General features: G+C 37.6%; 2 protein-coding genes across 4 annotated transcripts in view; one reads left to right on the plus strand and one right to left on the minus strand.

Moving 5' to 3' along the window:
• LOC134663453 (uncharacterized) overlaps positions 1-22,941 on the plus strand; it is a 116,405-nt gene continuing 93,464 nt past the window's right edge. Inside the window, exon 1 of the mRNA XM_063519823.1 lies at positions 1-196. Coding sequence (XP_063375893.1) covers positions 124-196 — 73 coding nt within the window. The 5' untranslated portion in view covers positions 1-123. The remainder of the gene's footprint in view (positions 197-22,941) is intronic.
• On the minus strand, positions 1,554-12,216 carry LOC134663441 (maltase A3-like). 3 transcript variants are annotated; one of them, XM_063519807.1, is made up of 8 exons: positions 11,091-11,247; positions 10,125-10,304; positions 9,095-9,231; positions 8,013-8,213; positions 7,722-7,783; positions 6,176-6,362; positions 3,013-3,390; positions 1,554-2,190 (listed from the first exon to the last, which is right to left on the minus strand). In XM_063519807.1, exons 1-8 carry the CDS (start codon positions 11,230-11,232, stop codon positions 1,855-1,857), a joined length of 1,623 nt encoding a protein of 540 aa, XP_063375877.1. In that variant the 5' UTR covers positions 11,233-11,247; the 3' UTR covers positions 1,554-1,854. The 3 variants fall into 3 exon arrangements, with proteins under 3 accessions (XP_063375877.1, XP_063375878.1, XP_063375876.1); XM_063519808.1 differs by lacking the exons at positions 7,722-7,783; positions 11,091-11,247 and adding an exon at positions 12,057-12,216 and having other exon boundaries at positions 7,951-8,213; XM_063519806.1 differs by lacking the exon at positions 7,722-7,783 and having other exon boundaries at positions 7,951-8,213.

The following is a 22,941-nucleotide window of genomic DNA, read 5'->3' on the forward strand; positions in this document are numbered from 1 at the left end:
AGGGCCTGTAAAAACGCTTCTAATTCCATGTAGCAACCCTCTGACGCATGCGCGCTGCGCGAGGTCGATAGCGGCAAGCGTCAGTACGCGGCGCGCCGCCCCCCGAGCGCGCCGCACGGTATCATGACGCGGGCCCCGCTCGCGCTCTGCCTCCTCGCCGCTATAACCCTCAGCTATGCCGAGAAGAGTAAATTCTGTAAGTAATCTAGAATGTTCTGTCATTGAAGCTTGCTACATCAAGTGGATTAGGAGTTGTAACTTTGTAAGATTTGACGCTGTGGTAAGATTTCTAGGTGGTTTCTACGATGTAGTTCTGGATGTATACCTCTAGAAGCTACTAGAATGTGTAATTATTCGTTCCAATGCAGGTTTTATGAGGTTGTATTGGAATTGGTGCGTGATTTTACCTTACCTTACATTTTTAGCGCGTTTAAGATGGTTGGGGCGCTAGTAAGATGTTGAGTTAAATCTTTGAGAAACATTGAATTTTGACACTTTTATGACTTCAAAAGCCTTCTATTGAGCATAATTTACTAGATTATATGCAGAAAACGATATAAATCGTCGATTTTAACAGAACTCTTTTGCTTTAACTAAGCGAGAGTATCTTAGCCGGTGAATCTAAATAAATCCATTAAATCTTTGCCTACCCACAAAAATTTTATGTCTGTTGAGATTTTCATAGAAACAAAAGTGACTGAGTAAATGTTCTACATAGTCAACTTACAAAACTAGAGCAAAATACTATAAACTCTTTAAAACTATATCTATAGCTACAAGTCTACCGTTAAACTGAGGTGGTTGGTAAGTTTTTATGATTAGCTAAAGACTGGTTGAAGGATTAGATGAAGCTATGGTTAAGTAAGTAAAAATGTTATAAACTTTTTTTACTGAAAACTGAGCTACCATCGACTAGAAAATCAGCTTTACCGACCGCCTCAGATACTTGGTAGATCTATAAGATGCATTGGGGTTACTTCGAAAACGGGGTAATTTTGAAAATTACTAATATCTACTAAACCAGACACACTTTATAATTTGGCAACACTTACATAAGTACTGCAACGCTTACCAAGGCATTTTGCTTACGAAAGCAAAAAATTCTTCTAGTTCAGCACATATTGGTTATTTCCAAAATCATCCCGTTTTCGAAGTTATCCCAATACACCTCAGGTATACCTAGTTATTTTTGCTTTTGGAAATGGAAATATATTTTGGCAATATGCTATTACTCATATATGGTGTGACCCTTCTTGTCTAAGGTTTTGGGGTTAGTTAGGGTTAGGGGAGTTAATTTGTTTTCTTTGAGGAATTTGGGTCACACGGGGGGACGGTGGGGTGCATATGTGGACGGATTTACGTACCTACTTCCATTTTCGTCTTTGGGAGGCTTGAAGACTCGTAATGAATAGTAGAAAATTTCAAAATTTTATTAAATGTAAATTTTTGAGTCTACTTTTCAATGTTATTTAAAAAATGTTAACATACTGTTTAAGAATGAATGTTTACGTTTGTGTATTGCATTACCCTGATAATGAATAAAACGTACAAAATATAAATAACTTTATATTTATTATGTAAATACATTTTGATAACTGAAGATATCTATGTATATATCGGAGTTAATACAACATCAGTTGTACCTACAGTTAACATCAATAGTACCGAATGAGACTACGCGTCAAAAATATCACCATTATTTAAAGTTTCATAACAAGCGATGTTTCAATATGTTATTATATAAAGCTTATTAGAGAAAGAAGTATTTGTAAAATGATTGGAGGCAGAACTTATAGCGTGTTCTCAGTATAATTGCCAATTTTTACAATGTCCTTTCGTGTGCGCCTTAACAGTTTAAATATTACTAAAATACTTGTTAATCTTCTGCCACCCCTCATTCAGCTTATTAGCTATCTTGTCCACCGGACCTGGCCCCCCACAATGCCTAGGGGCTCCAGCTAGCAGCACCGTCTCCCCAGGTCCAAGTCTCACTGGTTTCTCCAACTTCACATGAGATCCAGTTGAGAAGCCTGATCCAGCTGAGCTGGCGGCTACGGTCATTTCAGCTGGTAGACCTGGGACTGATGAGAGCTGGGCTTCAGTCTGGGATTTGCCGACATTGGAGACGACGAGGAGAGCGCCGGTTCCTCCCCATCTTAGAACTGCTATGGCGTCCCCGAGGCGTTTTATCTGAAAGGCATAGTTATGAGGAGATATACTAATTATGCCACGATAAGAGTATGCTGCAGGATGGTTATGGTAAATAAAATTATACCAAACGAAAGTCTTCAAAAGTAATCTTCTCCTAGATAATATGCTGCAAAATGTATTGTATGCGTTAGTCATAGTAATGCCTGAAGTAATAGTTATGCAAAATTATCATTCGATTAAAAGTGTTTTTCTGACAAATAATATGATGGTAACCCATTAAAGCAACTATTATGCGTTCGTATATAGGTATAGTAGCTAATCTTATAGTTGCTCGCACTTAAATACAACAAAAGCCGGCGCTTTTGTCCCGATTGTGTGCGTTAATACAATATCAACGGATGATATTGTGAAATAGAAACCTTATAAAATACGGCGATCACAAATACCAGTAGAAACCTTTATCGATGCCTCTCACACGGATAGAATAAACAGCTAAGATTTCTACGCCCAATAACATCAGTTTAGGAACATTTCGGTCATACACAAATTGTGAAATAAGAGTTGTCTCTTCTGTAGACAGTAGTTAACCGCTTGAGTGCATATAGCTAAGTAAAGATTTTATCATACAATTTAATAGAAGAGGTCCATTTATGCAGATAAGTGGGAACACTTCATCAGAAAATTTGTTGTTTATTTTTAATTTTGGGTACGTATGTCCATATTGTCCACGGGAAAGGCGCGAATCTAATCGCTGTATATGACCTATTAGCCTCTGACTAACTGATTAAGATATTAAGTTAGGTACTTAAAAATATTTAGCATGTTTTAGCTTTTCAACAATTCATTTTAGTCAATAATTACCTCAGCATGAGGTCCAATAGCAGGACTCTTCCTCATCGCAGCAGCCACCCTCACCACTCCAACATGGCTCCCATCATTTACAAACTGCGTCTTCGCATTCGCATATCTATAATTAGGCGCTAATGGTAACCAGGGCGTTCCAGCAGTGAACCCAGCGTTCGCAGTATCATCCCACGGGAAGGGTGCTGAAGATGGCAAAGGTTGGCTTGGGAAGCAGGTGTCAGATGTTGCCCATTCGAGGATAGTGTCGGCTGAACCGAGCTCATCTCCTTGCTGGATGATGCTGGATCCAGGGAGGACTAAGTTGAGGAGGTTGATAGCGTCTACCATGTCGCCGCCGTGTCTGGTGGTGATGCGGTTTGCACTGGGGGAGCTTGTCTGGAAATATATAGATGTGTTTTGAGAGATTATGGAGGGAAGAAAGGATTTTAAAGCGTTTGATTTATGATTGATGAATTTTGATTTTAAAGTGTGTATTAGCCTTCTATTAAAAATGTCTTTTTCAATCCTTAAAGATAACAAATGCAACACTTCAATAAAAAGTTACGATATTATAAGTTATAGAAATAATATGCAAAAAAGTCTCCGCATTAATCCGGAAAACATATCTTTAAAAATTACGTATAAAAGATATAGAAACTTTTGTAATGGACTTATCAAAAAACTTAAACGAAAATATCAAAAAGAACAACTGATTCAATCAGACCGAAACCCTAAAACACTCTGGAAAGTAATAAATACTGTAACCAATCGCAAGCAAGTTAAAACCGAAAACATCGAACTCTTGGACCTGGGAAACTCACCGACTGATTCTGTAAATGAAGTTAATAAATATTTTTCTGAAATTGGAAGTTCTCTAGCGGAGCGTATTATGTACACCGATAATAGCTCAAATACTAAACCAAACAAGGTATTGAAAACATCAATTTCGAACTCTTTTGTTTTATTTGAGACAAATCCTAAAGAGGTACTTATCATCTTATCAAATTTAAAATCAAGCAGTGCAACGGGTTTAGATAATATTCCAACAAAATTCCTGAAATTAGCCAGCAGTATAGTAGTGCCGATAATATCTCACCTAGCAAATTTGTGTTTCAAACAAGGGGTTTTTCCGGAAGCATTGAAGCAAGCACTAATCACTCCAGTGTTCAAGAGTGGGGATAGAAGTGATATTTCTAATTATAGGCCTATATCGGTACTGCCAGCCATTTCTAAAATTTTGGAAAAACTATTAAATGCGCGACTGATGGCATTTCTAAATAAATCTCAACTACTCTCAAATTCTCAATATGGGTTCAGACAGGGTATCTCCACTGAAGATGCGGTTCTGGATCTTTCATCTTTGATCGCAGAGAAAGTGGACAAAGGTAAAAAATGTATCACTGCATTTTTGGATCTCAAAAAAGCTTTTGATACCGTGTCTGTCCCCATACTTGTCAAGACTCTAGAAGACATGGGTATCAGAGGTGTCCCTTTGTCCCTTTTCAAAAGTTACTTGCATAACCGCAAGCAAAGGGTAAAAATAGGGAACCACGTTAGTGACGACTGCACTATAACTTATGGAGTCCCACAGGGCAGCGTTCTTGGTCCTACCCTATTTTTAATATATATTAATCAGCTCTGCTGTATGGATATTGGTAAAGGAACGATTTTCACGTACGCAGATGATACTGCTATTGTATTCTCGGGAGATACGTGGGATGACGTGCGGATATCAACTGAACGTGGGCTCACAAAGGTTGCAAATTGGTTGCAAGAACATCTACTTACCTTAAATACAAGTAAAACATATTACATTTGCTTTACGAATTACAACCGAACTCAACCAGATAGTGGCTTTTCTCTGAAAATACATACTTGCTCTGAGTCAACACAAAGTAACTGTTCCTGTGTGACTATAACTAAAGCAGAGAGTACGAAATATTTGGGGGTTGTAGTAGATCAGCGCTTAACATGGCACGTTCATGCAGAGCTTATTATGTCTCGTATACGCAAACTCATTTGGGTTTTTAAAAACTTGAGACAAGTTGCACCTAAAACCCTCCTCAATCAAATATATGTTACGCTAGCACAATCAGTACTAACCTACTGTGTTCCCATATGGGGTGGTGCAACAAAAACTAAATTTTTGGAGCTTGAAAGAGCACAACGGTCATTACTCAAAGTTATTTATTTTAAACCGTATAGATTTCCGACAACCGAATTATACAAAACCTGTGATCTACTGTCCGTTAGAAAATTGTATGTATTACAAATAGTCATAAAAAAACATAAAACTACCACCTTCTCACCGGATGTTACAACTAGTCGAAGAAAAAAGACCCGAATTATCCCTATACCGTCCACGAGCACCGTATTTGCGAGACGACAACATGCATCTCGATCTGCTAAATTATACAACAATATCAACGAACACCTAGACATATATCCCACTACATTATATGAGTGTAAGAGTAGGGTAATAAAATGGTTAAAATCTAAGACCTATAAAGAGATTGAAGACTTAATAGAATAGCATAGGAAAATAAAAAATAAAAATAAAAAATATATATAGGTATACATATACTGCATAATCTGAAACTACACACAGCAGAAAACACACACACACACACACACACACACACACACACACACACACACACACACACACACACACACACACACACACGCGCGCGAGAGTATTCCTTGTATAAACTTAGCTTTAATTACTTACTTATAAGTCATGTACTTAAGATTCAAAATTGTTAACCCTATGTGGAAGAGCGGTTGTCTCTTAATACAGGTATCTTGAATACTTAAAAAGAGGCACCAGCATGAATACTGAAATGTTACTTTATGTTACTGAATAAACTTTATTTTATTTTATTTTATTTTTATTTATTATTATTACATGAAACCCAGGAATTGTTTAAAGATGATCCACTAAATATTGTCTACCATTTTTTTTATTAGCCTACTTTGGTGTCCCACTGCTGGCTAAAGGCTTCCCCTCGTTTTCTCTTCTTTCTCTCGTTTCGTACTTGTATATTGTTTACCATTATAAAAAGAAAAAAAAAACAATAAAAGTAAAACGGAAGGGCCGAACTTGTCACACTTTTAGCACTAAAGCTATTGACGCTATAGAACGCAAAAGTGAAAACCAGATTGCTCAAAGTAACAGTACCTGCCAAGTTGGAACACCATCTTGAGGAGCATTCAGCATATCAGCATAGAAATTCACTGCCATTTGAGGAGCTGATCTTGTGGCAGTCGCAAGGGCCGTACTTATGACACTGTTGGCGCCTATGCTGCCGTCATTGTAGTACTGACTAGCCTGTTCTGGGGGTAGGGAAGTCTCGACTATGATAGCTCTGTAAATAAAAAAAAAATCACCACCTCGGTTGTCCCGAGAGCTCACGACTTGAGAAACAGTCTCCCTCTTATCTGATTGGTATTGATCCTGGATTTTGGTTTGCAAGTTACACTAATAATAAATTCGAAATGTCAATGGGAATTTATAAAAAACATGAATCTTTATCCTGAGACAGAAGAAGAAGCGGCTCTATTTTTTATAATCCTTATACGATTTTTTTTATAATGATGATATTGATGATGTATCGTAATTACCTACAGTTGTTTACCAAAATGACACGGAAACGGGAAATTATACATACTTAAAGTCAAATTAGATGCCATTTTTATTCATTACAATTGCAGGTGACTGTATTTTATATATAGTTAGGGACTGGATACATCTGTGAGATCTCTGCAAATATATTTATATATTTCTCCTGTTAAACTGAGTCAAAGGACATTAAATAAATCAGTATATCATATCAAAGTAATGGACCACAGTCCCAAAATAATCGAAAAATCTTGTACGACCGCTTCGGGTTTCGAGCGATTGCGTCTGTGATAGATGTTGCTTACTCTGCGGAAAGGTCGGCCTTTTGTTAAAATTGTCTTTTAGGTGTATTGGATTATATTAAACCCTTATATTGTGGAGGTATTTTAGAACAAAGGCGTGGTAATGTTATGTAAAATATGGTTTTTAGTTTATTTAGAGCGGAATCGGTTCGGTTTTTACTTTAACCAAGTACCTCATACATAAATTGTTCTAAGTATGTTTTGCCTAGCAGTTATTTGATTTTATTTGTTTTCTTTTATAATTTTGATTTCAGAGCACAATATAAATTTACTAGCCTGTATCAGTCCGACATGACTTGCGTGTAAAAACCTTATTTTTATGTTAATATTATGATCGTTAATTTTTAGGGTTCCGTACCCAAAGGGTAAAACGGGACCCTATTACTAAGACTTCGCTGTCCGTCCGTCCGTCCGTCCGTCCGTCTGTCACCAGGCTGTATCTCACGAACCGTGATAGTTGAAATTTTCACAGATGATGTATTTCTGTTGCCGCTATAACAACAAATACTAAAAACAGAATAAAATAAAGATTTAAATGAGGCTCCCATACAACAAACGTGATTTTTGACCAAAGTTAAGCAACGTCGTGAGTGGTCAGTACTTGGATGGGTGACCGTTTTTTTTTTTGCTTTTTTTTGTTTTTTTTTTTAGCATACGGAACCCTTCGTGCGCGAGTCCTACTCGCACTTGCCCGGTTTTTGTTCAACATCTATTTATTTTAATAATTATTCATATAATTTGGCAAATATATTTATCATTACAATCTAAACCTGAAATCTTATTTTTATATCATAAAAACTTACGGTATCACCAAATTTGACCCTCTAGCACAAGTCATAGCTTCTGCGACCATCTTCCTCAAAACCTTCAGTCCACAAGCCTGCTCCTTAAAGTCAGAGTTGAGCACCAGACCAGTTAAACCCCGGAAAATTCAAGCACATGCGCATTGAACGTGGATGCCAAGCCTTCGGATATTAAGGTCCGTTCACCCAGGCCGCTTGAAGACTATTGCTGTTAAAAATAAAAACTCACGGTGTATCTAAGTTAGATCCCCTAGCGCACGCCATGGCTTCCCCTACCATCTTCCTCAAAACCTTCAGTTCACAAGCCTGCTCCTTAAAGTCAGGGTTCAGCACCAGACCAGACACCCCTCGACGTAGCCAGGCGCACTGTGCTGATGCTAACGCGGATGCGACGCCTTCGGAGCAGAGGTTGAGGATGGAAGCATTGTTTCGGGTCGCGAAGAATGCCTTTCGGTCTTCGTGGTATGTCCATTGGTCGATGCCGGGTTCTAGCTGGAAATAGTCGAGGTTTTAAGAATGGATAGATTCAACGTGCTTGCCGTTTAGTGTAACAATCGTCCAAGTCGGGTCCGATCCGGGGCGACCGACACTATGTTTTCTATGACAGCTGGCCGGTGATCACGTGATACTTTCTATAGAAAACGCAATGTCGGATGTCGAATCCCTCCTACAATATTCGTTTTGTCAATTTTAACGTTTAACAGTTATTGATGGCCGATCACGAAATACGTTCCAAGTAGGTTATGAGGGTGGGTATAGGGTTTTATCATACGTAGTACATATATACGTACATATATTGGACCCGGGTATGTCCTTAAACTACGTCCAAGACCACCGGTGGACGGGCAGCAGCGTCCCTCAAATTCGGTGTACTCGACTGCGATCGCCAACCCGCCTGCCAAGCGTGGCGATTATGGCATTCACCCCCCATAACAAGGGGGAGGGAGGCCTATGTTCAGCAGTGGACGTCTTATGGCTGAGATGATGATGATGACATATATACGTAGATTATGCACAGTGTGTATTTGTATACAGAGTTATTTTTCTCATTTGTGTCAGAAGCGGTGAATTTTTCCTATTTTTGGTTCAAATTAGTAACTATGTAGGTACCTGCAGTACCTAATTAAGTAACTTCCGAGGAAACTTGGGCCTTCTACTTAAATATAGCATCCATTACAGTAAATACAATTTTCATTAACTTCAAGGTCATCCAAGATTAGCTGTTATGGCTCTGTTCAAATAACGTTGCTAAACAAATTGCGAATCATTATTGAACATGTTAATTAATGCCAGACAACCTTTAATCATAAAACGTAATGCGACTATCTCTCTTTTAACTAATAAAATTTCAAAATAAATGTCTTGTTTAATACCTCGGGAGGTTGTTCAGGTGTTCCATCAGCCCACAGAAACCAGTCTTCGAACCCGTTCACCCGGTTGGCACTGGACGTGAACCATTCTGATGCTGCACTGGTAGTTTGCAGGTCCAGGGTGCTGACCACTTTGAGCTCTGTTTTGATAGAAATAAGGCTGTTAATTGGATAGCTGAAGACACAAAAAGGCGAACGTTAAAATATAGTGACTCAGTTCATCATCATCGTCATGCGATGCGACTTATGCGGCAAGAATTGCCGTGCAGCGTGGCTTGTATAGCCATAAGCGGAAATGCATTGGCCTTCTCAACCGCTCTTGACACAGCTTTGCAACAATCATCCGGCAAGGATGCAGTGGCCACTGATGATAATGATGATGAGTGACTCAAACAATCCGCTAATTGTACTCAAATTATGTACCCAAGTATGACGAGTCGCGTGCTTTTGACTTCCATTTCCATTTATTTTAAGCATAACCTTAACTCATACTAAAAAACTTATTGACCCAGATTTCCTAGTGGTTGCCACTGCTTCAATAATTGTTAAGTAATTACCAACCTCATTTCCGTACACAAAGAGGCATATATTTCTATATATCAGATAGTTAAATCACTTTTTGATTTGATAAAATGCAAATCCTTGGCAATAAGGTATACTTATTGTCTGACATAAATCTGCATTTCCGTTACGCTTGTTAATCGCTATAATTGTATAATTGATGACCCTCCTTAGTACTTTTGTGCTGATCATATCGCATTCATGCGACAATGACTCTTAATACCTATGTTACCAAACATTATGTTACCAAACATAGACATTAAGCAGGAGGTCGGTTCGGGCCAAGGACAGGTACCCTGGTCTAGAGCAGCCAGGGCTTGTATGTTTTTAATCACCTTCTCCAGAACTACCTCTCCTCGTCTTGGCCTTCTCCAGAAACTGGCTAAAGCCATCCAGCCTTTCATAAATCTGATCAAAATTTCCTAAAAATATGGTCCCTGTCTTGCTATTACAGTCATGGGCATGTATTTACCTAAAGTCTTGGCCTTCTCCAGAAACTGACTGAAGGCATCCAACCCTCCATATCGCTGGTCGATCCCTCCCAAGTCTACGGTCCCTGGTTTGGTGCAATCAGGACTCTTGGTGCTGAGAGGAGACAGGATAATGGCGTCGGCTCCCAAAGCTCGGACGTAGCTCATCTGTTTTGTGGCTCCTTTAATAAACATAAAAAATGGTGTATTTGGAGAGTCAGTCGTATGTGTGTCATTTTCTCCTGAACTCATGAACTGAATTTACATTCAATGGTTTCAAGAAGGTATAAAAACCGGGCAAATGCGATTCGGACTCGCGCACGAAGGGTTCCGTACCATAATACAAAAAAAAACAAAAAAAAAAGCAATAAAGAAAACGGTCACCCATCCAAGTACTGACCACTCCCGACGTTGCTTAACTTTGGTCAAAAATCACGTTTGTTGTATGGGAGCCCCATTTAAATCTTTATTTTATTCTGTTTTTAGTATTTGTTGTTATAGCGGCAACAGAAATACTTACATCATCTGTGAAAATTTCAACTGTCTAGCTATCACGGTTCGTGAGATACAGCCTGGTGACAGACGGACGGACGGACGGACGGACAGCGAAGTCTTAGTAATAGGGTCCCGTTTTACCCTTTGGGCACGGAACCCTAAAAATCAGCAGAGAAACTTATTTGACGGAAAGAGCTTCGAACTGCTTAGCATAACTAGTTAGTAGAACGTAGTATACAATTTCTTCTTTAAAACTTTGCCACTATTGATGGGATAGAATAAGGAAATAAAGCCATAATACCTTACCTATCACATTAGACCACTACATATCAGACATTATCCAAGTTTAGTCTCACCTTGAAGATCGCAAAGTTCGTAGGAAAACTACCTACCTTTAAATTTTGAGATTTCAATTTGCCGAAAACAAACACTGGGCCTTAATAATTTCTTCCCCACTTATGACTTAACCTTACCTTGAAGGTCGCCAAGTCCGTCACCGTTGCCATCTTTCAAAGAGTCCACCAGCACCCTATAATACACCGCACTGTTCCACCACGGCGCCGTCTGTCCCGCAGCGGTACCACAAAACAGATAGGTACAGAAATCAACCTTCATACAAAGCGCGCTCGAGCAACGCACACATAGACACTGCTCACGGACACGATATCTCGGACCAGTTGGGACCAGTGCGAGCGCGAGTGCCATCCGCTTGAGACACGCGTCTGTGAACTTTTTTGTGCAATAATGGAGAAACAAAACAAAAAGTTATTATAACTGTACAGTGGACGGTTGTTTAAATTCAACATTAAACGGTGAATTGTCGTTTTTTAAGCTACCAGTAGTTTCAGAGAGAATGCGTATGCGAATTTATTACATTGTACATGAGAATGCGAATTTATTACACTTAAAAATATAATAATCGAGTATTTCGCCAATCTCGGAATCATCGCAAGATATTTTCTGTGGCAAATTTGTAATATAACAATGACATTAAAATTAAAATACCTATTTGAGTTATTAATGTTATTATTAATTTATATTTCCATTCTTCCCGTTTCATCCTCAACAATAAATCAAACAACTAAACAACTAGATACGATATGATAGTTACGAGTGCCACTACCACGATAGTTTTTGTGCATAAGTCATAGTTCGCAACAATCGCAACCCTAGAGCGACCGCCGAGCGTAGGTATGAAAAGTAAAGTACATACATGTGATTGACTTCTGTACTTATCTATTTTGTGGCGGTACCTAACTTCAACGAATGAGGCACTGTCCCCTCAGTAACCTACCTCTAAAATATCCATTAAATACCAATTTAAAAAATATAGATGGAGGAGTTTGTAGGAAAACTACCTTTATATGTTGAGATTTCAATTTGCCGAAAACAAACACTGGGCCCTAATAATTTCTTCTCCACTTATGACTTAACCTTACCTTGAAGGTCGCCCAGTCCGTCGCCGTCGCCATCTTTGAAAGAGTCCACCAGCACCCTATAATACACCGCACTGTTCCACCACGGCGCCGTCTGTTCCGCAGCGGTACCTACGACGAGCACGACTGTCACCAGCCACATCGTCATGGTCAATGATTCGGCCTCGACTCTGTTGTCATATAGTGATGGGATATCGGTTTGCGCCTGTGTGATAGTTTGTTTTTATTTGAATGATTGAATTATTGTTATTTCTATCGAGTTAAAAGATTTGTCCAATAGGTATCTGAAATTTATCTATAACAGAAAAATGTGTACCTGGTAAAATTTAATCGGCAAATTTACGACAGTGAATTTTGCGACTATTAGGTTGGTACTCTTCGTAAATATAGGACATGAGCATTTTTATGATACTGTTGGATGTGGCTGGATAATAAAAGACTTGTAATAAAACCATTGTTTCAAATCTTTGATCTTAATCCTAGCTGTTTGTTCCTGTTTGTTATTCGTTAATAAAGCCAAAAAACATGTATTCCTCCTAATCCTCTCTCTCTCTCTCTTGTAGTAGGTATACCACTGCTGGGTAAGCCTTAGACCTCCACAACTCCCGATATTCATCGTGCCTAGCTGTTTCTTCCGGCCAGTTAATTATTAAACCGTTTTACGCAATACAAAATGCTACTAATCCCTTTTCTGCCCTCCGTCCGGAAAGCGTCATCTTTCGGCCCGATGCGCAAAATTGCCGCTTTCCTAGTCCGTCAGACAGGAAAATAGTATGCACTCAGTCAGTAAATAAGAAAGTCTCAGATCACACGTTTCTGCCCAAGGCATGGAATACTGTAACGTCTTTTAAAGATATTTTTAACTTCAATAAAACAGCCGTAACAGCAAATTGGAAAGCCTTTTCAATTGAACTGTCGCTAACCGTCTTGTATATCAAATTCCAAATTAAATCCGGTTTTTCATTAATGTGCGGTGGGCCAAATTAGGTCAAATAACATTTCCACGTACGTACGACCTTCGTTCCACTTCCAAACACCAAGTTAATGCCGTCGCTCGTTAATAACCCTGCCAGGACCGCGCGTTTCTTGTAGACTCACAACCATTCGCCCCCTTGTTAGACTCAACAATATCGATACTTGAGTGATATCGATATCGATACTTTTCTCTAGATGCTTATTGCTTAAACTGACTTAGACAATTCGAAGGGCTTCTTTAAACTAAGGAATTTATTGCTAAAATACCATATTAGGCCTAATACAATTTTACTCACCCGATTTCCAAGCACTCAAAAAATAACAATTAGGTAATATGAGTAGGTGATGCAGTAATAAGTGAAAGAAATTGAAAAAAAAAGCAAATAAACTTTTGATAAGTTATAAAAATTTCGAAGCAGGTTCTTATCTTCTGCATAAAACTGAGGATTTTATAGCAAAATACCAAAATAGGTGAAATGAGATCATATAGGACGCTAGTTAGACCCGCAAATATCGATACTTATGTGTGATACTTGAATGATTACGATGATTTCTTTTTATTGGTAACTGACTTTAAATATTGAAGGAAGGAAGATTTCTTGACGATGACCAATATCCATTTTTTTAAAGAGTTGCTTTTTTTGCAAAGTACCTACGCACTTCATCCTTTTTACTTGATTCCATTCTTGGTGCACACTTAAAAGTTGATCCCATTGTCATCATATCAGGAATTGATGTGAGGATTCTGGGGATATCGGGTTCCCTCGATATATTAGGTATAAGAAAACCGCACCTTAAAAATGGTCAAATGTCTACTTTTGTTAAGAAACACAGATGTAGTGCATAATCTTTTTCCATCATATTTTCTCGGAAACGTTCGTATTTGTCATGCTATTTCAGTCAGCCTCAGTACCTTTTCTACTGCGATTGACTGAAATAACACGTAACGTTTCTGACAAAATACGATGGAAAAAGATTAAGGTGCAGGAGGCAGCTTAGACTGCGGGGTGGTTTAAACTAATGGAAATATCTTCCATGTTTTACATTATTAACTAGAGTCACAAACAACACACCTTTTTCGCTATCTGGACATGAATATATGGCACTCTAGTTAATAATGTAATCATCATCATCATTATGATCTCCGTCATAAGACGTCCACTGTTGAACATAGGCCTCCCTCTTAATAATGTAACACATGGAAGATATTTCGATGAGTTTAAGTTATCCCGCAGTCTAAATTGCCCCCTTGCACCTTATGCACTACTTCTGTACCGGTATGAATAAATTATTGTATTGTATTGTATCAACGGGTGTTTTAAAAGGGGGTAAAATAAATGCATGGAAAGCTCCGGCTTGTCTAAAATGGAAACAGCCATGTTAACAAAATAAAATTAAATCAAAATTAGATAAAATAAACTAAATGGAAACCTTGCTGTAGGAAAGCTAAGAGGAGAAACAATTAAACAAATTTATATCTAATAAACTTTATTCCTAACCAATTATTTCAAAACCCTACCTATTATCGATATTTTGTATACATTTGCGCAGCCCTATTCCGGGCTATTACCCTCCGGTCAGAAACAATCGGCGAACGACAGGAGCCCGATGACTGATGGCTTTAGTGATGTTGATGACTAACCGAAAATGATAAAAACGTGGCTTTACAGATACATATACCGGGTGTGGCCTGTAACACGAGCAAATAATTTTTAAAACATAGATTGTACTCCTCAAACGGTGGCACTTTAGTTGAAGAACTTTTAAAAATTATGAAGTATTTAGAGTCCAGGGAATTTTCATACAAAATAAATATTATCTTCAATGGACGCCATCGCCACGCCATATCATTGTGATTGACGTTGCTTGTGACGCCTTAAACATAACAAAATTCGCAATACATTGCGTCTTAGAATAAACTTTAAAGTGTATTAAAAATCAAACCACAAGTTATTTTTAAAAGTCGCTGAACAAATGTTGGTCAGTATGAGGAGTACAGCCTACAGTTAAATTTTTTGCTCGTATTACAGGACACACCCGGTATAACCATACATCGGGGTTCTGTGTATATCTTTGTTTATTGTAAAATTCTCACCAAACTATGAATTTAAAATACCGTGACTGCTACTTAGGGCATACTGAAATTTCCTGGACTGGCCACTTAGAAAAAATGAGTCGTCTCATATATCAGAATACTGAAACTTTTAGTATGGCCCACGTATATAATTAATGGCCAATATATAGCAATTGGCCTCTTCTTACAAATCAGAAAGAAACAAGCCAATTGAAACCTTATTACCAAGAGTCGGTGGCCAACGATTGTTTGAAATTAATCCCCTAATGGTATGAAAAGGAAGAAAAAGTTTGCAACCTAGTTTGGACTGGTACTGGAGGTTTGAGCGCCGCTTTATTTTCCCAGTCCTACCCAACCCAATCACGCTTTTGTACCAATTTTGTACTATAATTGGTACAACCCCATTTTATACCAATTTTACCACAAAATCGAACTGTCGTAACGGTACATACCCTCCTGAGACCCAGAAGTAAATGAAGTAATAGTTTTGTTATTGAAATTTGAACCCGTAGTTACATAATAAAAGATCAAAATAGATTTAGGAATATGTACAAAAAACCGGGCAAGTGCGAGTCGGACTCGCGCACGAAGGGTTCCGTACCATAATGCAAAAAAAACAAAAAAAAGCAAAAAATAACGGTCACCCATCCAAGTACTGACCACTCCCGACGTTGCTTAACTTTGGTCAAAAATCACATTTGTTGTATGGGAGCCCCATTTAAATTTTTATTTTATTCTGTTTTTAGTATTTGTTGTTATAGCGGCAACAGAAATACATCATCTGTGAAAATTTCAACTGTCTAGCTATCACGGTTCGTGAGATACAGCCTGGTGACAAACGGACGGACGGACGGACAGCGAAGTCTTAGTAATAGGGTCCCGTTTTACCCTTTGGGTACGGAACCCTAAAAATTGTACACAGGGACTTAGAGGAGGTTAGGGAACTTTTTCTATATGATCTATTTCAGTTAACAATTTGGAAGCCATTAGCTTCAGCGGTATCCATCACTGGCCTGTAATTACGAGAGACAAATTACGCGAGGAGCCAGTGTTACGCGTCTGCACTGTAATTAACTATTTAGTGGGACCGTGTTGGGTACAGTTAGAATTAGTTGCTTATGCAGTAAGTACACTGTACAGTTGGCATGATTAATAGCTAACCTTTTGCATGCTGCAATTCGTATATTTCTGGATTTTTCCACGGCTTCGCCTTATAAGTCTGTATAAATAAATAAATAAATATTATAGGACATTCTTACACAAATTGACTAAGTCCCACAGTAAGCTCAAGAAGGCTTGTGTTGTGGGCACTCAGACAACGATACTAATATAATATAAATATGTACTTAAATACATAGAAAACAACAATGACTCAGGAACAAATATCTGTGTCATCACACAAATAAATGCCCTTACTGGGATTCGAACCCAGGACCGTCGGCTTCACAGGCAGGGTCACTACCCACTAGGCCAGACTGGTCGTCTGTATCTTTAGGTATTTAAATAAAAGTAAACAAACAATTCGCATCCCCCTAAGGTTAAGGAAAAGGTTAAATAGGGACCGACATATTATAAAGAATGTACCTCGAGAGCCACCAGTTTGCACAAAACCCAAAATAAAAATTAGAATTAGCTTCTCTGACGAATTTGATCCCTATTCTCTTGGGCATCCTGTGTCATAGGCAGACTTTGAATTTTGCAAATTTTGCAGCAACCAATACGTTGACTTCCAGCCCGATTCGGACTTTAAGATACGTCAATTAATAAATCTAGAAACGATATGGATTAGATGTGCCAGTGGCAAAAGTGACGTTTTTGTTTTTAAGAAACGGACAGTTTAATTCAAACTTTTTAATGCCGAGTCCAGAAATTGGGCCAACGTAGGCTAATCTAAGCGACGCATTTATGCGTTAGAGAGAGCAAGTGTATTGCTATCTCATTCCACCGTATCGCTGCGCCCTTCGGTGGACTCGGCCTACGATAATGTCGTGCATTCACATGACGCTTTTAATTCCCGCACTCATTCGGTACCCAATTTCCAAGTTGTCAAATACCGGGTACCGTAATATTAATCGTCCCATAACCGGTTACCGGTATGAGCCGACGCGGTCCATCACTGGGTAATTGCACAAATGACAGGGCGACTAATACGCGTGTGTAATTTATGCTGATGAGCGTTAGGCTGGCTACACACGGGGGAATCTCGCATTTTGTTTCAAACAATGCCGTAAAGCCCGTGAAGCCAAAATGGTGAATAAAATCGAATTTAAACTGTTGTGAGATATACTAACATTGAATAATTTTACGGTTTAGACTCACTTGTTTTTAGTCACTCGCGCGACATGTTTCGGAGAACCTTAGTCTCCTTTCTCAAACACTATGCGAGCAGCGTTCACGACGGCCGTGTATCGCGTACTGCGGGTTCAGTGAATAACATTTTTGCTAAAATTCATAACGATTTCATTTAAATTCTAGCAGTGTTCTCTACACTGAAATAAGCTTAAAAATTAGCTTGGCTTATTATATCATACTACGAATATTACAAGTTAAATAAACCCTTGGATTAAAATAATAATCTGCCCGATTCGAACTTTTACATAACTACGTCAATTAATAGATCTAGAAACGATATGGATTAGATGTGTCAGCGTCAAAAGTGACGTTTATGTTTGAAGAAACGTCACATTTGACACTGACATATCTAATCCATACCGTTTCTAGATCTTTCAACTGAAAAAAAAATCAATCAAAGTAAAAACTTACATTTTGACATTAAAATTACATCTTAATGATGTCTTTTTTTAGCATCTGCTCGTCTTGCACGCGCAAATACATGTAGGTACAGTCAGCAGCAGAAGTTGCTAAGCGGGCGAAGTGGTCAAAATGAGCTTAACGCGACTTTATTGTAAGAGAATGAGAGCGTGTCCAGGTAATTTTAGAACACCTTGCCTGCATAGCAACTTCTGCTGCTGACTGTACGGACAAGTAAAAATGAAGTGAACGCTAGAATTATAACTAAATAATATAATTTGAATATCATTTTGATGACAAAATGTAGGTATTGTAGGTAGGTACGTTCGGTTCAGATTGGTCTCATAAGGGCAGTAGAGCCTGTTCGATTTAGAAGATAACATCGGTTATACTGCCGGTATTACTTTGTCCTAGTTTTGGTAAATCGTATTAACGTAGAGTAACTTTATAGGTAAATCGTGTCATTAGGCGAATTGTGTACGGAACGGGATCGAGTTAGGGGCCATTTGTTTTATCGTATAATGTATGTTTTGTGAAACATTTCAGGCCACGAAACTTGGATAACTTCCTTCCTATGGAAATACATAGTAAAATAATACATATAAAGTACTAACTTCCATCTGTGGAGAAATTGTTTATTAGAGCTCTTTTTCACATCATTAAGGGATGCTTAATAAATCCTGTATAATTTATAATAATAATTTCAAGACTTAACTTGGCTGGTGTTTATACCAACCACCATTATTTTGGAAGATAAAGATAATAGACAGGTATTTTAGCTGATTAGCCAAATAAAGAAATTTAAAGTAAGTTTTATAACTTAATTTTTAAATGTAACAAATATCTATGGATTGATATCCGATATAAAATGATTATTTATTTATTTATTTATCAAAGTGAAGCGAGGCATTTTAATGATCGGAAATCAACACAAGATGGTTTCCAAAAGTCCATTCTATCCCTTACTTCTGCTTTTTTTACTAAAATGATTTACAAATTAAAATCATTAAAGTTTTTTAGAAATCAATCCGAAAAATCAAACAGTCAGGTCACATGATCTTTCTGATGATCTTTCTCATTAGGGGCCCGATTCGGATTTTGAAATATACATCTATTAGATATCTTTTAGACATCACCAAGATACAATAACGATATGTTTAAGATCTAACCTGTCAAGTTTGACATTTGCGCGATTCTGAAGATACTCTTGAACGATTTCCACAGGATATGACTTAGAAATCCAATTCACATCTAATATATATCTTACTCTATCTAACGTAAAAGTGACATTGGTTGCCCGAATTGCGCTGCTAAAGAGAACTAGGTGATATCTAAACTATAACGTATCTATAATGGACCTAGTACGTGTCGTCTCTTGTGAATATCTTGAAGTTCGAATACGGCAGTAGGTATCCCTTCCCTATCGTATGGGACCATAATTCTCCCGGGTTCAACCCACTTTACTGTCACAGCAAGCCCAATCTCTTTAATTAAGGTTATTAGTGATAAAACTGATAAATATCGCAGAGAATGATAAAGACACGTCTTTGAGCAAAAATACCATCGCCTACACCGTTAATTGACAGTTCGTAAACCTTATTACAAAAGGCATAAGGTCCACAGATGGATAGTTAAGTGTTGCTGTTTATACAGGAAAAACAGTTAAAAATGGGGGGACAATCTTACTAAGGGTCATTCTCTGAGAATATGTCTGCGGTTGTGTCTTATTGCCACGATTCTTTTCATACATTTTGAATGGGTGGCGGCAATTAGACCGCAGTCATATTATTTGAGAATGACCCAGGGGGAATGATTGAATACTGAAGGTCATAACTTTTCCTGTCAGTATTTTCCAATTCTTTCGTGATTTCAAGTCATCTTGTAAAAGTTCTTCAATATAACTTACATTTATTGGCAAACTTAGCATTTAGCTCTGTAGTTATGCCTAGTTGTTTTTTAATTACTTGGGTCACACACCTACTACCCAAAAAGCCTAATTTTCTGATATACTTAACCCTTATTCGCAAAAAGTATACTCTTATCTACCTATGTGACGACCGGTCTGGCCTAGTGGGTAGTGACCCTGCCTGCGAAGCCGATGGTCCTGGGTTCGAATCCCAGTAAGGGCATTTATTTGTATGATGATACAAGTATTTGTATATTATATATATCGTTGTCTGAGTACCAACAACACAAGCCTTCTTGAGCTTACTGTGGGACTTAGTCAATCTGAATCCTGGGTTCGAATCCCAGTAAGGGCATTTATTTGTATGATGATACAAGTATTTGTATATTATATATATCGTTGTCTGAGTACCAACAACACAAGCCTTCTTGAGCTTACTGTGGGACTTAGTCAATCTGTGTAAGAATGTCTTATAATATTTATTTATTTATTTATGTGAAGAAATCGTAACTTGCACAAGGTGTTAACCTATTGTTCTCAGAAGTAACAACTTTTGTTTTATCCACCCACTTATCATCTTATCTACTAGGTCGCAATACTCGCAACACCGCAACCAGAAACCAATTAAAGCGGGGATGTTTTGATAAGTACAGTCAGTCTGATTAATTAACTGTTCCGACTGTACTCCGAGTGACTGTGACAGGCTCAATTGCCCAATTACACTGACAGCTGCTGAATTCAAATGTTTTAGCTGTTACTGTGAAATGTATTTGATTTTAAAGGAATTCGGTATTACGAATGTTATGATGTTGAATGGTTTACTGTGTTTTTTACAGTAAGTTTTATTGTTTGTTTTTGTCTATTTCATTTAGTTTTATTGTAAAAAAACCTTTATATTTTTCCAGATTTAGTGATAATATTAATTTTTTTAGGTTTTGAATATTTACCTACTGATGAGTGCTTATTTTTAACCGACTTCCAAAAAGGAGGAGGTTATCAATTCGCCAATTTCCGAGGATTTTCTTCGGTCGTTAATTCTTATTGTTGGTGTCTATATGATCATGTACGCCTAAAAATAAGTTTTTCACTTGACATATCGGGCTAAAGAAGCCATGCTAAGAACCTAAGATGTCAGACTCATTTTTTTAGGGCCTTATTTTTTAGGGCTCGGTCGGTGTAGTTACCCTAAAATATAATACCGTACCTTAAAATCAATGTTATAAAGCCGTGGTACGCTTTGACACTGACAGCAATAATATAGAAAATTAAGTGGTACATAGTTTAAAATAGTATTAAACGTATCATATTATGAATGGCAGCACTTAACAATAGATTAAAGAGCTACAACTGTCTGTGGTTCAGTAACTTTACTTTGATATGCCTGGAAGTCGTTCAAAGTCAAAGCTTTGTTTAACCGTTCCGAGTTTGAATCGCGGTGAGGTATGAAATGTTCTAGAAAACTTTTACATATCTACCCACTAAAAAGGATTAAAATCACTGTAAAGGATTAAAATTTATTAGTTTTATTTATCTTTTATAAATTTTTTAAGGTCCCGCAGGTTCAGAAACAGAGTTTTTGGAAAATCGTAGAGCTTCTTAGCTCACAATATGGTTACCAAATATTTTATTGGCAATCTTGATGCCCTTCTCTAGTATGGCTATTGATTCGAATCCTGGTTTTGACTTTCGCTCCATAGAAAAAAATACGAACATAGATCTAAAACGCACCTTACTTTGTAACAATTTTTGCACAAAAGCTAAAAATTTGAAAATTGCTTCTAAAAATGAGTAACATTATGTTTGACCGAACATATCGATTACTTTTTTTTAAATTAATACTTATGCTTAGTGTGAGTGAGAGAAGAACCTGAACCTACGGGGCCTCAACAATATGCATATCTTGTTTCACAAAATCGATGTTTCACAGCAGAAGGTCACAAAATGAAAAAAAAAAATTATTAAAACTACTCCAAATATTTAATATACTTGGTCAAGCAGATATTGTCAGTAGAAAAAGGCGGCAATTTTGAAAAATGTAGGCGCGAAGGGATATCGTCTCATAGAAAATTTAAATTTCGCGCCTTTTTTTACTGACAAGATTTGCTTGACCAGCTATATGTGTTAATATTCTCATAACTGTTTCTGTTTCCATTTCGATTTCTATAGCAGTGCAAAGCATTGTCGTGCAAAATATTGGAGCAACATCAAAATTTACTCCAAGCTATTCGCTAGCCGAGCGCGCCCGAACAATAAAATTGAGTAAAATGCTAGACTTAGTAACCTTAAGCAAGTTGTTAACAGCACCCAAGTTATATAACCTTAGAGTTACCTATACAGTGTGTTTTCTGTAACAGGAGCAATAAAATAAACTGTAGGCTGTACGCCTCAAACTGACCAACATTTGTTCATCAACTTTTGAAAATAACTCATGGTTTGATTTTTATTACACTTTAAAGTTTATTCTAAGACGCAATGTATTGCAAATTTTGTCAAGTTTACAGCGTGACAAGCGACGTCAAACACATGTGATGTCAGCGTACATTGAAGGCAATATTTATTTTGTATGAAAAATAGGAAGTCTAAAGGAATCATAATTTTTAAAAGTTGCTGAACAAATGTTGGTCAGTTTGAGGAGTACAGCCTCTAGTTTAATTTATTGCTCCTGTTACAGGAAGCAACCTGTATAACTTACGTTAGGTATACAGTATGTAACTGAACGAAAAGCAATTACTCTTAAACCTGTTATAAATGTTTAGGTCATACTGAGCAACTTTTACTATGGGACCAGCCCCGAAAACGCGGAAAAAATATAGGATGTTTCACATTTTAATTTCCTAAATATGGAAGAGTCAATTTTTTTCGGGTTTGAGTAATTGCTTTTCAGTTACATACTGTATAGCATCCTCGCAATGTAGGGTCGGCACACTTACCCAGTTTTAAACTTCATGTGTCACAATTATCGCGGAATTGACCCGTGTAGCGTCCATTATAGGGTTCCGGAAAAGTTGCCGGTTACCGCCCGTGTACGGTTGAGTGACATGCTTTTCCAGTTTGAACTTTTGAAAAGTTGTGGCATGATTCTGCATGTGTTACGCGTATTCTGATTTTAATACAAGCCACGAATTAGATCTGGATCAGTTATAGATGTAATTCAAGGCTTGTTTTATAAAATCAGAATATGC

Source organism: Cydia fagiglandana, chromosome 4 (genome assembly GCF_963556715.1).
Source record: "Cydia fagiglandana chromosome 4, ilCydFagi1.1, whole genome shotgun sequence".
In the NCBI taxonomy this organism is placed as follows: domain Eukaryota; kingdom Metazoa; phylum Arthropoda; class Insecta; order Lepidoptera; family Tortricidae; genus Cydia; species Cydia fagiglandana.